Genomic DNA, 18172 nt, shown 5'->3' on the forward strand with positions numbered 1-18172 from the left:
GGAAAAAATAGTCTTGTAAGAACTATATATTTTGTAAACCAATTACCCACAAAAGATCAATAATATTGACTAGTGGAGTAGAAGGATTTTAACCTTCGAACCACTTAAAAACGTGCTTAAGGTCACCTAGTTCTTTTCACAAAGATTTTATATCTGCGGCGGTTCTACTTTTAAGTACTAATCTCTTTCTCTTCTTCTCTTAATTACCTGTTGCCGAAGAACCGCGTCAACAGGAGTTTTTGTGATATAATTGCTAGAGAAATTATGTTGTGATTATCTTTATTTATATATGAGACTACATTAATATTAATATGCATAAATATGTTTATTAGGTAAATTTCATTATTATTATTATAAACACGTATGTATAAGAATTTTAAAATATTCAGAGTTACATGTTTATAAAAATACAAAAATATGTATTTTATTTATTTTTATTTTGGATACAAATTAAAAAATATATTTTAAGTGAAAACAAAAAATAAAAATTTATAAGAATAAATAAAACATTATAAATATATAAATTTATATTTTATTTGTTTATTTATTGAGGATATAATTGTCACAATATATTCTTTATAAATTTTTTAAAAAGTTTATCTAAACTTAAAAGTTCTTCTATATTCATAAAGCTATTTTGAAATATATCATCCAAATAAATTCTAAAAAGCTAAAACTTTTAATTCTCTTCTTCCAGCCAAAAGTCAAAGTAAAACTCCAACCAAACGAGCCTTGAATTTCCTCACAATTTAAGCTTTTACTTTAAAAAAAACTCTTCCTGCTGAAAAAGTGTTTTTAAGAAGATAAAAACCCAAAAGCTATAAGCTAGGCGAACCAAGCCCTAAATATGTTTTAGATTTAAGTATATGAAAGGTAATTCCCATTATAATCCAATTTTTTTAGAGAAACAATTTAGTATTTGTGTTATGTCAACTCAAACACAGTTTCAGTAATCGTATTATACCAACACAAACAAGGATGAAGGCAAAAGTGAAGTTGAGGGGGTCCAAATGATAAAAAAAATATGAGGGGCCAAATTCATAATTTTTTAAAGATCCAACGATTATATAAAAAAAAATCTATATTTGCGGCATAAATACTACATTTTTCAGTTTTATAGATTTATATACCACATCTTTTTTTTCGACGGATTAAATAGCAAACGTTATGAATTGACCTATTCTGTCACTACCACTCCGTTAAGTGGGAAAAAAAGACATGTGTCACAGATCTGAATAAATCCTGTTTTTTTGTCAAAAACTAATAAACAAAATTAAAACATAAAACAAAAATAAAAATAAAAAACTCAAAACTCAAAACTCAAAACTCAAAAAACTAAAACCCATTCCTTAAAAAACAAACAATTTTCTTCTGAAACTCATTCCTTCAAAAACAAACCTTCAAAAACTCAAATTCTCCCTCTCTCTCTTCGGGTCAACACCAGGGGAAACACAAACCATTTTTGACAGCCATTACCAGAGGAAGACAAAGAGGAAGACGAAGTCACCAATGCATATTCGGCGCCTTCCTGGGGAGGAACCCCCTGAGTATGGTAAGTTAGTTTTCTCTTTGTTATATATGTGATAAAATGGTTTTTGTTGCTTTTTATGGGGTTTAGTCTATAAAGTGGTTGGTGTGGGTGAGTTTTGTTTTTAGTTTGGTGTATTATTAATTTGGTGTGGGGTACTGCTTTTTGGAAGTATGTGTAGGCTAATATGTGCATTGATTCACTACAAGAAAAAGCAGTATTCATAACACTTAAAAACTGCTAACAGGGACTATTGATAGCACTTCTGAAAATGCTAACATAGCCCCTGTTATTAAAAGTCCAATCTTTTCTATAACAGTTTTTGAATGTTATGTTCGGTGTTATCTTAAACTATTCAATAACACATTTTTAGGTGCTATAATATTCAAATAATAACATTTAGATAGAGTTTTTGGTTATAAATTTGAAGTTTAATCTTGTACTTTTTTCATAACACTTTTCAACTGTTACATTTGATTATTTTGATAACATTTTTAGTTTGTTATATTCTATAAACCATAACAATTTTTTACGCTTATAATATGTTTTTAAATCATAACATATAGTAATAAAATTTTAAATTTTATTTTGATAAGTATACTTATATGGTTTTTTTTTTAATTAAAAGATTTTCATTATTGTATTTTGATAAAAAAAAATTCAAAATTAATCATAAAATGTAATTCTCAATAGATTGATAAACCATAAGTATTACATTAAACAATAACTAATTCAAACCATGAATGTGTCTACTTCATGAGATCTTAGTTCTAACTTAAGTTTGAAAGCATAACATAATAAAGTTTTATAATCTTGAACAATTTTTACTTCAAAAATGAAAAATAGAAACATTACAAGATACACAAAAGTAAACCATGTGTGAAACTTGCTCCATCCTTCAATTCATCATCATTTGTGCACTTGTCTTTGTTGTGAGTCCATTTGTTTAGCTACAACAAAATTTAAATAAGTAATGCTTCAACTTAAAGTTATAGTAAACTAAAAGAGTACATAAAAAAAGTTAATTACCTAATTATAACTTTATCAGTTGGCCATGCAATTATACTACCTACAACATCTTCTATAGTAGACATAATTGTTGAAGGCCTCCACAGAAATGCATCATTCTTTCTCACAAGATCTATCCCCACTTTCATAGCACTAGGCCCAAGAGGAACATGGTGAACCTCATCCTTTGGGTCACTTGAGATAAAATAACCTTCTGCAATAATTTCTCCAGATCCAATCCAATCTAATATTTTGCATTTTGAGCCAAATGTGTGGTTCTTGACACTCTAACAATATATCAATATAACAAATTCAGCAGCAGTAAATGATTTTATATTGAATATTATATGTTTTAGATTTTATCATTTTCATATAATTAGTATCATAATTACCTGAGTGGAATGAACATGAGAATTTGATTGAACATTGACATTTGATTGCTCCTCACTCTGAGTAGATGTATTATATTTACAAGTAAGATAGAAAGACATGAATTCAACATCAAAATGAAAAAAAAAATACAAAAGTAAAGACTAACCAAAAAATTAAACATGAATCTTAGTTATTATTGCAATTCAGCCACATGAAAATATAGTTTCAGCATCAAAATACTTACTTGATTTTTCATTAAAGAAACAATAAGTTGCTCCATGTGTTGCATTTTGTTTTTCAAATATAGTACCATAAGTGGGCCAGTAAACAATTAAAAATGATAAATAGTGTTATAACATATATCACTTTTTGAATTATATGATTTTTTTTTTCTAACAAGTACTAATACGTATACAATAGTACAATAACACCTACTTTGTTACTCTGTTTTTAACCTTTAAAACAATTTTTTTTTGTCAACCAATAAATCGTTAAACAAATTTAGAACGAGAAGAATTTGCCTATTTTGATGCTAATTATTACGAGTCAAATTACACTTATTACTCTTTAGAAATATTTTGTTAAGAAAAGTATTTTATGTGTTTTATGATCAACTATTAAAGCTAATGCGGCAATATAAATAGTGTTGAAAAAAATATAAAAAATAGTGAGAAAAAAAAAAGAAATCTTCTACGGAAGAGGTTTTCTCCAAACTCATTTATTTAGTCATTAAAAATTGGGAGGAAAATTAAAAAAAGAAAAACTGACAAAGAAAAGTCAAGAAACACTTTGTTTTCCTCTTCTCTTTTCTTCTCTTCTACATCAAAGAGAAGACAGAATTCAGTTTTCACTAGGCCGAGGGATTCATTCGATAGTTGAGGTTGTTTGTGACCAATTTAGCTTTACTGGGTGTGTTTAAGAGTTTAGAAGAAGTACTCATTTTAGTTCGTTAATTCTGTTACATAATCACTCCATTTTCAACCAAAAAATGCAAATAAATCTTAGAATTTTTAAATTAATTCATTTTTTTCCAAAAACATCAAACAGTGCATATTACATTTTTTTTCCTCCAAAAAATGCTTAGAATTTTTAAATTAATTCATTGAATCTTTGAAGCGTTACATGTATTAGGAAATGTTAGTTCTTACGTTTGAAGCTGTGATGTTGTCACTTGACAAGCCTGAATGTTTACCAGTGACAAATTTTACAATATTCAATTTCTAATATAAATGTATATTATGTTTTATTGTTTCTATTAGGGTTACCGCATGCAACCCAACACCTAGACCTGGAGACACATCCCAAGTGTTTTTTTTTTCTTTTGAATAAACCAAGTGTTTTATTGTTAATGTTTCATTTGAAAAATGCATTTGGAAACCAGTTTTAAATTGTGATGACTACTGTTGTTGAAGTTACAGACCACCTTAAAGCTATCTCTTTAAAATGACACCTTAAGAAAATAAAGATTGTTTTGGATGGATCCACTAGATATTTTGAATCAAATTTTGAGGTTCAAATGCTGTATATTTATTTATTTTTGATTTTGTAGTAATCATAATTTGTAGGTACGTATGAATAGCATTCAATCATTGAGAAAGAAGAATCAAAGGGTCAAAAATGAAAAATGATCCAACCAAAATGATTGAAGCTAGACTGTTATCTTATGTTCTTCTGGACCACTTGAAAACATATTATCAAACGAATAGGGTCCACTCTTATGGAATTATCAATCTGTCTGTACTAGACTACATTGGTTTTTTAAAACTATATATAGTTACCATAGCGTTATTAAGTACCGTTATGACTTAAAATAATTAAGTAAAAGGAACATGTTAATTTCTTTAGTTCTTTTCTTTACTTTCCATAAAAAAAATAAAAAGGAGATTTTCTATTGTTTTGAAAGCAGATTTTTTAAATGGATTTGGTTAAGAATTAGCCTTAATATTAGTACTAATTGGAATTGTTTTAGAGGGACACTCTAAATTCCAATGAATAATCATTCCAAAATCCTTGCTTTAATTTATGCATCACGTGTAGGACAAATCATGATGACTAATTATATATATGCTATAATGATAACCAGATGCTATAGTGAATCAATGATAAGATCATCTCAGTGATTCATTCATTCTAAAGTTTATATATTCTCTTTTTCTTTTTTTACCTATTAATACTCATTCCTTATTGCTCAAATGGTTTTGATTGTTCTAGTGCTGAGATTTTTAATTGTATGTTATAACAGTTACTTGATTTTCTAGTACCATGATTCTTAGTCCCACTAAAGATTTCTTGGTCTAAATCTATTACTAATTTCTAGTACTTTAGTTTCATTAAGCTTTCAAGAGATTCTAGTGTTGTTTTTAATTTAAAAATCAGATTCTAAAATGGTAGCCACTAACTAATTGGGTTTGGATCAAAGACAAGATTTTAGCTTGGGTTGTGGCAATTAAATCTAATTTATACATATGGAAATAATGAAAACAATATGACTAAATGAAAAATTTAATCTATACATATAATGAAAAATCTAATCTATACATATAAAAGCTTACCTAACCATCTATCAATACCAAGTCAAAAAATTCAAACAACACACAATAAGTTTTCTTCCTTATATCACCGCAACACACAAACAAATTTTCCAGAACCCACTTCTCTAATACACACAAGTTTTCAACCTTCCGTTATCACCGCAACACACAATTTTAATCTCAAAACCTACTTCTCTATGGATGAATATTTAAGATATTCAAACTCCTCTAACATTTTAAAGATATTAATAATAAGAGTTAAAAGAACAAATTCCGTACCTCTTGCAAATTACCTTTGCAATGCTCCTTGCCAATTCGATCCCCAACCTAAAGAATATAATCAATACTTAAAAGATTAATACAAAATTAAAATTTGTCAATAGATATTAAACAAGCATGTATGATAAACTAACAAACTAAACAACATGGCAAGCAAGCTCAAACAACCAAAAATAAAAGTTGGAATATGACCAATCAGAATAAGGCTTAACTGTTCAGTGGATGGGTTTAAACTTTACAAGAGTGATATTGCATTGAAATATTGGGCTTTCTATTTTTCTTACTGTTTTCAGAATCTGAAGAGATTTTTCTTACTATTTTTCTTATTGTTTAAACTGTTCAGTGGATGCTTTCTATACGTGTTTAGTGTAAAGCAGACCCAAAGTTGGGTTCCCCTTAAAAAAAAGAAAAAGAAAGACCCAAAGTTGGGTTTAGTCTAGATCAGCATTCCTATAAATTAAGATTAAAGGTACATATTATTTTGTATTAACTTTTCATGACCTTTACCACTTCCTCAGCCTATCAACTATATTTGGTAAGATTGCTGGTTTTTAGACTTGTCAGTAATAAATTGTAATACTAGATGGAATACAATGTTGCTATAATGAGTTTTAAATTAACAAGTGCTCCTCATTTATTTATTATTGTCAATATATATAGGAAGATCATTTAAAGCCTAAAAATAAATAATTTTTATTTATTCAAGAAGTAAAGGAATATTTTAATCTTAAACATTAGATTATAATTCATGGTTTAGAAACAATGTCGTTACACGATTTTTTTACGATCAAATGACCTATATATAAAAATAAAAATGTGTAATATATTCAAGAAAAATTATAGCAAATAAATAATTTTTCTTGAATATATTAGTAGCTGGCTTCCATGCCATTATATGAGATTAAAATTATAATCAATAGTGTGTTACTTTATTTTAGTACCAGTTTTTTGTTGGTTCCTTGATCTGTAATGGAAGTGAAACAAGCACTTTTGTTAGGAAAGGTCATAAAACAGTAGACATGCCTCTTGACAGTGATGTTTTCCAAGTTTTTCTTGGCTACAATGATCCTTAACAGGTATATGCATTTGTCTATATGTATATTTTTTTTTAAAATGAGTTTCAATTCTTAGTTATAAATTTTGCTTGTATAGATAGCTATTGGTTTATTCTACATGGTTCCTGAGATCTGAAGCAATCATGATGTTGGGTTTTCTATTTGGTGGAATTAAGTTAAAGAATTTGACTTGAAATTTATGAAATTGTTCAAATGGTTTCATTGTTTGATGGCCTGAAATTAAGGTTCATATTGCACTAGGATACCAACTTGGGAAGACATAAATAGTGTTCATGGGTTACAATGGCCTAACCAGGTTCAAGTAAAGTGTTTTACTGCATGTAAGTTAGCAAGAAACAAAAGGTTGTCGAGAGCAAATTAGTAACTTATAAATTCATCAACTGTACTTCTGGTTTATAAGATAAACATGTGTCAAGTAGACTTATGTAACTTGTTATATTTTAATTGCCTGGTTATTATTTATGTATACATTTGTTGGCATTATGTGGTCATTAATACATGAGATATACAAATACCACTATCCTTATTCTAGACATAATAGTAACTTACAAAAACTACAATATTATAGAGTTCCAATTCTAGTGAAAAACAAGATTAGCTGTACCAAATTTGCAGAAGAATAATGAAACAACTACCTGATTATATGCATATTATTCATATGTTTTTCACAATTTAAACACTATACTTTCATGAAGTCTCAATTATATTCTCTTAGAAGAACTGTATCTCGTCACATTTTTAACGCCTAGAATCAAGACATAAAGCATTTCTAGACATCTTTTTCGATGAATTATATGGTAGAAGTTTTAATATCCTTGCAGCACACACACACACTCACATGCATCCACACAGTTGGAACTTTCCTGACAGTGCTCGTGAAGCAATAAATATTATAAGTTCCACAACTTACACTCCTGCCATTCGTGGCTGGAATAAGATTTCTCCTGTTTGAAACCGCTCTTTTGAAAGAGTGAACTGACCTTCTCCTGCTGCGTCAGATGATGCTCGTGTATCTTTGAGTAGCTCAGCCTCATAATCATAGGCAACATAATAGAGATTCTGTATAGAAATAAGGTCATAAATAGAACTCAGCTTCAGCAAGGTCTCCTTACAAAAATGAGAGAGAAGAGCAGTAGAAAACAAAATTGAAACATTCCACTAAAACACAAGATACTAATGGTATTAGTAGTTTAATGTACCATGAGCAAAATATTTTCTTTGAGGGTGCAAAGCTGATAGTATTAAAATAGAATAACTACAGTCAGGAAAAACGAGGATAAATATTCAACAACAATATTCTGCACTCAAGAAACAAGCAAGACTTGTACCTCTTTCAAAGTGCGAACGGTGTACAGCGATTCAAAACTAATATTGTTCTGCTGCATCAACTCCTTAAGAAACCCGGTAAGTTTTAGTGCTCCCAGTCCCACAACCTCCACACCCACTTTGCGCATTACTTTACCATGTAAAACTAGTAGCCGAAAAAGAAAAGAAAAGAGTATATTTCAGATCCCCAAAAATTGAATGCAACCAATATATGATATAAAAGAAAGCACTGGAAAATCCATATAATGAAAATGAAAAAAGAAGAATAAAAGCAGCAAGGCTGCATGGAAAGTTAAAACTGTAACTTATACTGCAAGGCTAATCAGTATATATCATAGGTAAATGAAACCTTGTTGATAGTTTAAGGAAGCATAAAGCATATAAAAGATAAAAGAGAAACTATCACTCCTTACTTGGAACAACTGATGTGACTTGAAACCCAATATTTACAACAATTCCTGAAGTTCTTCTAGCAGCATACAAAGCTAAAGTTGCCTACATTTTCAAAAATAGAAAATGGATAAGATCTTACAAATAAAAAACATCTATCAAAGAATCAATCGAACATTTTAAGCCAAAAGCAAAAGGTCAAATTACTCATAAACAAGCATAAGTACATAAAGCATCTCAGCTTATAGTGTTAATAAGTAAATTTGGTGCCTGTGCAGGATTGTCAACCACTCAAGTCACAGAAGCTTGCTTTACAAAAGGAAAATGAAGAATGAAAATTGGATCAAGGCCTCAAAATCTATATCCGATGGTAAATGTCATTTTTGCATGAAACAAACTAATCTTAATTCTTTACCAAAGAGGGGTAGCTCAAATGATAAGGCATATGGCTTGTTATATCACAAGGTATGAGGTTTAAGTTTCTCTTGGATACCTACATAGCAATTGTTAGCGGAATCCTAGTTTTAAAAAAATAAAAAATTACTCTTATTTCTTTTAGTATTAAATATTTTAGAATATTAAACAGCAGCGACAAGTTAAGGCTTAGCAAAATTTACCTGATTAATTGCACAAACAGCAGGAACATTCATGTTAAATAGTGTTGTATATATAGCTTCCTTGAGTTGCCGTCTTAATGCTTTTGCAGATTCAGTATCTGCAATAAAAAGACAGAAACCACATCATAAGGACAGAAAGTGTCTCAAACAAGAAAAACACATAATTCTCAAGTGTCTCACTAAGGAATTACACGACCAAACTTCAAAAAAATTGAACTATCTAAATTACAGAAAAGGCAATGAATATATAGAAGCTGACCATCATAATGCAATATTGGTATAGACACAACCACTGGCTGTGATGGTGCTCTTACCTGCATCCTGTAAAAGACATATCAAATATACATATGTGAGTAAAGAAGCTCATTTCATGAAAGCCAAAGCAAAGAAAAATAGAGGAGCTACCTGCTATAAATAGTGGAAAAAAACTGTCTAAGTCTAGTATACATTGGAGACTCAATGTTACCAAATTCCTGCATATGAGAAAGTGACAATTGGGATTACACACAGTTGTGGTTAATGAATGAATGAATGATGAAACTTTGAAGCTGGTAGTTAAAAGGTGACCAAGAAAGTAGCAGAGCGCACAGATGGAGCAGCATACTTGCTCCAACCGTATTTGCAATAGCCAGAGCCACCTGGTCAAAGGACAGAGAAGAACATAATAATAGAAAACAAGAAATGGGTATTGACTAGTGTTCCTTCCTATATAATAACACCACAAGGAGCATATAGTTATATTTTAATTGCCTGGTTATTATTTATGTATACATTTGTTGGCATTATGTGGTCATTAATATTATTGATTAGTTGTAGATATCAGACTTAAACCAAGAACCCGTGCACACGTGCCTTACACTAGGAGTACTTCGGAATCAAGTCCTCGTGAAACCTTTAATGCTTAATAATGTTTCAAGCTTTTCAATTTACTAACTTCTTAAAAGCCATATTTTCAAGATCTGTGGTGTTCTGGGAAAATAGCTGTGACATATCAATCTACAACATTCAGCCAACAGTTATCAATATTTTCAAGATCTGTGGTGTTCTTTCACAACAGTTATCTTCCTCAAAGTTCAGCTCTTATTCTGTCAACAGCTCTTAGAAAGTTCTTTCACAACAGTTATCTTGCATATCAATCTAGTTTCTATCAAAGATGGGTTTTTTATCATATCAATCTACAACATTCAGCCAACAATTTATATTATCAGGGATGAGAGAAACAAACCTGAGATAGTGGGCGTGAGGCAGAGAAGCTCCACTCTGGAGCGTAACTTCATGAGGCGGAGAAAGAGCTCCACTCTGGAGCGAGTCTTCGTGAGGCAGAGATGAGTTGAGGGCGGAGAGACTTCGTGAGGGCGGTGAGGCAGAGATGAGTTGAGGGCGGAGAGACTTCGTGAGGGCGGTGAGGCAGAGATGAGTTGAGGGCGGAGAGACCTCGTGAGGGCGGTGAGGGCAGTGAGTCTTCGTGAGGGCGGAGAGGGCGGAGTGAGTCTTCGTGAGTGAGAGATGGAGGCTGAGAGAAAGGGTAACTTAGAGAAAGGCTGAGAGAAAGGGAATTTGGCAGAAATTCATTTTGGCGCCTGAGTTTTTAGTCATATGGCGCCAAAATCAGACCTGTGTGTTTTTAATCCCCACTATTCACATCCGTGTGTTTTTAATCCCCCACTTAATAATAGCACTTCTAAATATATGCTATTCTTTAATGTAATATATACTAAATATTGTTGTAGTGATTGTGATGGTATCTATTTGGAATATTTTTGACTGAGTAAAAGGGAAAAGAAATGGGTATTGTAATGCTTTGGGACGTGGGATTTTGTCACTGTTAGACTAAAATAATGCATTTTTTACTTAGGCTAAAACAGAGCATTATAGAAAGAAAATATGCACTTAACTATACAATCAATGTATTTTTTTTCCTTTATTGGCAGATTTGAAGTTTGAGTTATTCACAATTAGTGTGCATCATGGTGGGAGGCGGTTCACTCATTTTTATGAGAAAAAAATATGAAAGGGGGGGGGGGGGGGGGGGGGGAGATTGATTATTTGGGAATGTTTCAGTAGGTATGATTTGTAGAAAATTGCAATGGATATTGGGTATGAGCTGCCTGTTGGTTTTTGGTGGAGGCCATATGGGAACTTTGTATACAAAGGTGCCATGTTAGTTTCAGATGAAGATATTAAGGCAATGATCTTTGATATAAAACCAAGGAGGTATAGGTTGGTTGATATCTTCTTGGTCTTGCCTGACAAGGATTATGTGGCTCCTGCTGTCAGTTACTATGAAATTGTCACTCTACCAAAATGTAGAATTGAAGAGTTACCAGATGATGCTGAAGTGGATGTGGATGTTGTAGTAAATGCAGAGGGTTTTCCTGAGGGATTTGTCACTGATGGTAGTGAAGAGAATGTGGATGTGGATGATGTTGAAGAGGTAGATGATGCTCCTGATTTGGTTGTTTTGGATAGTGATGAAGAATAAGAGTTACCCTTCCCACCCCAAGCCCAAGTACCACCTCAAACTCATGAAACAGAATAACCATATCAAGAAGAGACGAAGTAGCACCTGAATTAGAAGATAACACTACGGCTGAGACTAAAAGAAAAGGCAAGCAGCCCCTGAGGAAGTGTAACAAGAAGAGGAGAAAGGGAAAGAGGAAGGTTGAGAAAGATGATAATTTTCTGTTGGAAGAGGAAGATTAAGTTGATGATGGTGAACATAAAAAGGATTTAGAGAACACAACCGATCCAAGAAAGTGGTGGTCTTTAGTGAAAGACCATTGTAATGAGCAAGATTATGTTGATTCTGAAGGAGTAATATTTGAGGATGATCTCAATAGCTTGTGTAGTGATGATGAGCACACTGTTAGAAAGAGTAAGAGTGAATACAACCCTACTAACAAGTTTGAGAAATTTGAGTTCAAGCTTGGGATGATATTTCCTACCATGGACCATCTAAGGGAGGCTTTGAAAGATCAATTTATTAACAATAATAGAACATACAAGTTTGTTTTCAATGACAGATCGAGAATAAAAGCCAAATTCAAGGGTGAAGGTTGTGATTGGTTTATTTATGGAAGAGTTCAGGGTAATGATAAGAAGACTGTTAGGATAAACAAGTACAAGTCAGAACACCACTATAGGATAGTGTTCAACAAAAAACTTGTGACAAGCACATGGTTAGCCAAGCATTTCTTGGAGCAGTTCAGACTTAATCCAAACATGGACTACAATGGATTCATGGGAATGACCTAGAAAATAAAATTCAGCAATGTGTCACAAACCATTTTCTACAGGGCTAAGGCTTATGCAAGAAATCTGTTGGAGGGTTTGGTTAAGGATCAATATTTAATCCTTGATGACTACTGCGAGCAGATAATGGAGACAAACCCAGGTAGCATAGCTTTACTTAAAACTAACCTTGTTGATGGCCAAAGAGTATTTGAGAGGGTTTATATTTGCTTGAAGGCTTGTAAGGATGGGTTCAATAAGGGTTGTAGGCCTTTGCTAGGACTGGATGGATGTTTCTTGAAAGGCTATGGTAAGGGTATTTTATTGGCTGTTGTAGGTATAGACCCAAACAACTCACAATTTCCAGTGACATATGCAATTGCTGAGAAGGAGAACACTGAAACTTGGACTTGGTTTCTGAATTTAATAGTTGAGGATCTTGGCATTGAAAACCCAAGTATTTTCACAATGATGAGTGACCGACAGAAGGGTTTGGAAAAAGCTTTGGCTGACATTATGATTGGAAGTGAAATCAGGTTTTGTGCGAGGCATTTGCACTCCAACTTCAAAAAAGAACATCCTGGTTTGATATTAAAACAAATGTTATGGGGCTGTGCACGGGCAACTACGCCTGTGGAGTTTACTCAAAGAATGAATGCTCTGAAAGAAGTAGATGAGAATGCTTACAAATGGTTGTTGAAAAAGGACCCTAAAGAATGGAGCAAATCACATTTTAGAGAAGTTGTGAAGTGTGACATGTGTCTTAACAATCTTTGTGAAAGCTTTAACTTAGCTATCATGCCTACAAGAGACAAGGCAATTGTAACACTGTTAGAGAATTTCCGATTTTTGCTTATGTGCAGATTCAACACCAAAAGGGAAGAAGTTAAGAAATGGGGTAAATCCAGTTGGTAGAAGGATCTTTGCGATTATTGAGAAACACAAGAAAGTGGCCATGGAATGTTACTCAACAATGGCTGGAAATGCTCGGTTTTCAGTAACATATAAAGGAACAGAAACATTTGTGGTTGATTTGGTGAATAAAGTGTGCATTTGTAGGGTTTTCCAATTGTCTGGCATACCATGTCCCCATGTTTTAGCTTCTATATGGGCATCAGGATTGAACCATTATGATTATGTTGATGACTAGTATAAAAAAGATGCATACATGGCTGCATATGCTGGGATAATTAAGCCCATGCCTAGTCCAAATAAGTGGCCCCAAACTGGCCTAAACCCCATACTCCCACCTCCAGAGCAAGTCCTACCTTGAAGACCAAAGAAAAAGAGAAACATAAGCAATGATGAACCTCCACCAGGTGCTACAACACTTTCAAGGAAGGGTCAAGCTAATCACTGCAGCAGATGTAAGTAGACTGGGCATTCTAAGACAACTTGCCAAAATGAAGTTGTTAAGGAGAAACACTCTTATCTACTGTCATGATTTTTTTTATATGATATGTTATTGGTTGTGATATTACTGAAAACTAATTGATATGTTACTGATTGTGATATGTTGCAGCCCAAAGTTACGAAGAGGAGAGGTAGACCATTTATGGCTAATCCACTTCCTGAGACAGTGAAGAGGAATGAGAGGAGAAAGAGACAAAAAGCAAAGGAACAGGCCTTTGGATCTCAGCAGCAACAAGGATGAATTTTAGACCTGCTCTACAACAACTCATTTTGTAATGTTGGTTTCTGTGTAGAAGAGGGGATGGAACAAGTCATTTTGTGTAGAACATATCTTTTTTGTACATGTGTAGAGCAGCTTCTTTTGTTTAAATATTTAGGGTGGATGGATAAATGAGCAACTCCCTATACTTTACTGTTTTATGGCTAACTGTATTGGATATCTTATATTGAATGTGTTGCAGGCGAAAATTAATGCTATATGAAATTCCATTTTTAGTAATTACCAAACTAATTAAGCCATGTGAATTAATTAAAGTGCGGAATGGTAATTAAATATTTAAACAAATTTCAGTTCAGTCGGGACAAAATCCAAACTTGTCACGACAGAAACTAAACGCAGTAAAAAGACAGTCCAAAAACAATAAAGAACACAACAAATTTTTACACGGTTCAGAAACCCTTTCGGATAACCTACTCCTTGGGGCCACGCCCAGAGAATAAAACCAATTAATGAAGAATCACAAGTACAAAATATTGACTTAAACAAAACAAGACTCCCTCTTGAGATTTGCTGCAACTTTGTTGTACTTCTCTTCACTAATCTGATCTTGATTGAAACGCTCAACCACTTGAACTCCCTTCAATGGCCAGCGAGTGCTTGCATCCTCCTGACGCAAGACTTGTAAAAATCCTCTCCCGAAGACTATAAAAGTTGTGTTCAAATTACAATGTGTATTCACTCATGAACGTGTATAAACTCACCACAAAATTTAAACACTCATATTTCTACAAGATCACGTGAATACTATGATCTTGAATACAAATAAAGAACTCTCACAAATATTACAATACACTCACAAATTATGCACCTAAGAGTTCACTTTTTCTCAAAGCCTTAGAGACCTATTTATAAAGTCCAGTTCATGCTCATAAAGGCTGAGAATGAATCTCCTAATAAAGGCAAGAATATTTGAAGATATTCTTGATTGATGAAGAATTGCCTTTATTAGAAGATGCTGATCCGACAGATACGATTTTGGTGGAGACAGCTAATACCTATGTCGAATCAAAATGCTCAAGATAGAAATAACAATTAATGACATCAAAGATTCAGTTTCCTGAATTTTATAATCTTGAGCTACACGAAAATTTAAAGTCAAATACTCCAAAAATGACTTTGAGTAAGTACTTAATATTTGCTTTAAATAAACAAGATATATCTTCCCTTTATGATCAAATTGTGATAATATAAAGTTAAATAAGGAATGTAAATATTCCAAAAATCACAAGAAAGGGAAAGTGAATTCCGAAAATCACAATAAAGGGAAACACAAATTGATCTTTTAATTAAAAAGATATTTCTATAACATATGCCAATTTTAGGATTTACAATCTCCCCCATTGGCAATTTTATAGACAAGGCATATCTATTTTTTAAAAGATCCCTGCATAAAACAAGTGAGTGCTTAAAGTCACAAGAGTCACAAAATGACTCCCCCTGCCAAAAATAACCAAAGTACATGACAAAAACAATTAACAAAAACAATGAGCAACTGCAGGTCAAACAACATAATCAAAGCACCAAAAAAAGAGTAACTCTCTCTCCCCCTCATTGTCTAAGAAAAATGCCAAAGAACAAGGAAATGAAACCAAAACAAAGACACATTTAGTGTTCTTTTACATTTATCAAAAGCAAATAAAAATAAATTGAAAGGAACGGTAACCGTCATGGAGTTGGAGAGGTAGATGCATTGATGATCGCCAAAGAAGCCATAATTTGGCGCTAAGTATCCTTCATGGTAGTGAAGCAAGAGCAGTCGAGGCAGCAGGGGTGTCAGACTCGACATCTCCAGACCCAGAACCAGCCAAATTAATGTCTTTCACCTTTCTAGCTTTGGTGGTGGAACCACGGCCTCGGGTCTTCATGGCTGCTAGAATAGAAACAAACGAAGACACACAAAGAACAAAAACCTAAACAACTTGAGTACGAGTGAGCGAGAAAGAAAAGCAAGAAAACACTTAGAATTAAACAACCAAGGTGAAACCGAATATGTAGAGAATTCGGTGCACAAATGAGGCAAGTTCGAAAATGGGTAACCAAAAATGGGTAACCGAATTTAAAGTGATAAATGCCAAAATATCTCCTTTTTTTAAAAAAAAAATCTTTCACACCTCAAAATTGGAAACTTTTTGCATGATTTGAATATAATGAGATAAAACAAATAAATTGCATAAATTAATTCTTTTTTCAAACTTGATTTTTTTTAAGTGCACGGTAAAAAAAACAGATTTTATTTTATTTTATTTTTTATTTTTATTTGAGAAAAATTGCCGAAAATAAAAAGTAAATTGTCATACCATATGTGTCCATGTAAATGCCAAGTCCTGTTCAAGATAAACAAGATAACCATTTTTTTCACAAATTAGAAAAATTAGTTATAATTAAAATACTAAGTGACCATAATTCAAAAAAATATACCAATCACAAAACATATTTTAATCAATTCATTATATGTATGAGTCTTACAACAATCTTACACAGTCTAGTCAACAAGCATGTGTGTGTGCATGTGTAATCAATTTGGCGTTTCTTTTTTGCCTTTTAAAGCTAGGGTCATTGCCCATATTTGGCAATTGTAGTCTTTTTCAAATTGTAACCATAATGGAGGTTATAACTCTTATACTGATGGTAGCCCTTTACACTGGTAGAGTATCACAATATAATTGCTAATTACCTAGTACCAACTTACTCAGTGTCGACTTTCACACATCAGTATAGGTAGCTATTTTCCAAAATGGAGCGTGGAAAAGAAACTGGATTAAGGAATGCTCATACAAAAACAAACATAATGATTTGATCAAATATAAATTGGATAGTCCATAATTTTTCAAATATGGTTTTTATTCCTCACAAAGTATAAGAATTATAATGTTCATTTTCTAAATTTTTTAAAAAAATGCTCATCAAATTTCTTCGAAACAGGACAAGAGATTTGCACAATCACATATGCAAGGCAAGACAATCTATTATTGGCAATTTCAAATAAAACCAACCCCCAAGGATTTCTTGAGGGAATCAAATCTGACAGTGTCTAAAGCTTTAGTAAACATATATGCAATTTGTTTGTTAGTCTCATCATATTCTAAAATAAGAGTTTTGTTTTCAACAAGTTCCCTGATAAAATGATGACGAATGTCAATATGTTTGGTGTGAGAGTGCTGAACAAGATTTTTGAAGATATTAATAGCACTTGTATTATCACAAAAAATGGTTAAAGTTTTAAGATCAAATCCATAATCAGCGTTTCATCCACAAAAGTTGAGTACAACAGCTTCCAGCAGCTATGTACTCAACTTCGGCTGTTGACAAGGAGATGGAGTTTTTTTTTTTTTACTATGCCAGGAGACCAAATTATTTCCTAAGTAAAAACAATCACCACTTGTATTTTTGCGGTCATCAGTGTTTCCTGCCCAATCTGCATCACTATAACACACATGGTTAGAGTTTGTTTCTTTGGAGTACCAAATGCCTAAATCAAGAGTATTATTGATATAACGAATAATTCTTTTTACAGCAGTCACATGAGACTCCATGAGGTTCCCTTAGAAGTGAGCACACACTCCAACATTAAAATATTTTTCATGAGAAATTTTCAAATGTTTTCCCAATCGACATGGTTCGCATTTACCAAAAAAATATTTACTTAAATTTGGTAAATTATGAACATGACTCAAACTTCCAATTTTTCTCAAATTTTCAAAAACCACATGACCATGTTTTTCATGACACAAATTAGTATCACTCCTTGTATTTGTGTGACAACTACGTGATTGAGATAATGTGTAACAATTTTCAACAGATTTATAACCCTTCAAAACACAATTTCCATTTTGGTGAAGCACAAAACAATTATCATGAGAATTTTTTTACAAACAAGTCTTGGTCACAAATTTGACTTATACTAATTAGATTAGTTTTAAGCCCATCAACCAAACGAACATTTTGCAACTTTGGTAGTCCTTCATAATTTAGAGTGCCACTACCAAGTACCTTACAAGACTTACCATCTCCAAATGTGACTTCCCCATTTTTCAAAGTCTTGAAATCAGTGAGTATGCTTTTGTTACCTGTCATATGCCTAGAACAACCACTATCAAAATACCAAGAGTTAAAAGCACATG

At 32.4% G+C, this 18172-nt stretch overlaps 3 protein-coding genes across 6 annotated transcripts; 1 reads left to right on the top strand and 2 right to left on the bottom strand.

Moving 5' to 3' along the window:
* The first annotated feature begins 585 nt into the window (after positions 1-585).
* Positions 586-14191, top strand: LOC133823577 (uncharacterized). 3 transcript variants are annotated; one of them, XR_009888425.1, is made up of 3 exons: positions 586-1552; positions 8789-8880; positions 13881-14191. XR_009888425.1 is itself a non-coding variant. In XM_062256413.1 (2 exons), the coding sequence occupies exon 1, from the start codon at positions 12506-12508 to the stop codon at positions 13271-13273; it is 768 nt and encodes a 255-aa protein (XP_062112397.1). In that variant the 5' UTR covers positions 11210-12505; the 3' UTR covers positions 13274-13725; positions 13881-14191. The 3 variants fall into 2 exon arrangements, 2 of the variants coding, with proteins under 2 accessions (XP_062112397.1, XP_062112398.1); XM_062256413.1 differs by lacking the exons at positions 586-1552; positions 8789-8880 and adding an exon at positions 11210-13725.
* Positions 2223-4150, bottom strand: LOC133823579 (uncharacterized). The gene is made up of 2 exons (XM_062256417.1): positions 2929-4150; positions 2223-2823 (listed from the first exon to the last, which is right to left on the bottom strand). Exons 1-2 carry the CDS (start codon positions 3025-3027, stop codon positions 2554-2556), a joined length of 369 nt encoding a protein of 122 aa, XP_062112401.1. The 5' UTR covers positions 3028-4150; the 3' UTR covers positions 2223-2553.
* On the bottom strand, positions 4893-9974 carry LOC133823578 (actin-related protein 8-like). 2 transcript variants are annotated; one of them, XM_062256416.1, is made up of 7 exons: positions 9533-9974; positions 9387-9448; positions 9128-9225; positions 8534-8615; positions 8123-8265; positions 7775-7853; positions 4893-5766 (listed from the first exon to the last, which is right to left on the bottom strand). In XM_062256416.1, the coding sequence occupies exons 1-7, from the start codon at positions 9604-9606 to the stop codon at positions 5729-5731; spliced, it is 576 nt and encodes a 191-aa protein (XP_062112400.1). In that variant the 5' UTR covers positions 9607-9974; the 3' UTR covers positions 4893-5728. The 2 variants fall into 2 exon arrangements, with proteins under 2 accessions (XP_062112400.1, XP_062112399.1); XM_062256415.1 differs by lacking the exon at positions 4893-5766 and having other exon boundaries at positions 7659-7853.
* Positions 14192-18172: the final 3981 nt, after the last annotated feature.

This window comes from Humulus lupulus, chromosome 3, assembly GCF_963169125.1.
Source record: "Humulus lupulus chromosome 3, drHumLupu1.1, whole genome shotgun sequence".
In the NCBI taxonomy this organism is placed as follows: Eukaryota; Viridiplantae; Streptophyta; class Magnoliopsida; order Rosales; family Cannabaceae; genus Humulus; species Humulus lupulus.

Bases quoted from the DNA above. Each gene is read 5' to 3' on its own strand.
- LOC133823577 (XM_062256413.1), top strand. From the start codon at position 12,506: ATGGAGACAAACCCAGGTAGCATAGCTTTACTTAAAACTAACCTTGTT.
- LOC133823578 (XM_062256415.1), bottom strand. From the start codon at position 9,606: ATGCAGGAATTTGGTAACATTGAGTCTCCAATGTATACTAGACTTAGA. The intron at 9,449-9,532 runs GTAGCTCCTCTA...TGTCTTTTACAG, and splicing joins TTTTCCACTATTTATAGCAG to GATGCAGGTAAGAGCACCAT. The intron at 8,266-8,533 runs GTAAGGAGTGAT...TTCGGCTACTAG, and splicing joins AGTCACATCAGTTGTTCCAA to TTTTACATGGTAAAGTAATG.
- LOC133823579 (XM_062256417.1), bottom strand. From the start codon at position 3,027: ATGTCTTTCTATCTTACTTGTAAATATAATACATCTACTCAGAGTGAG. The intron at 2,824-2,928 runs GTAATTATGATA...ATATATTGTTAG, and splicing joins CTCATGTTCATTCCACTCAG to AGTGTCAAGAACCACACATT.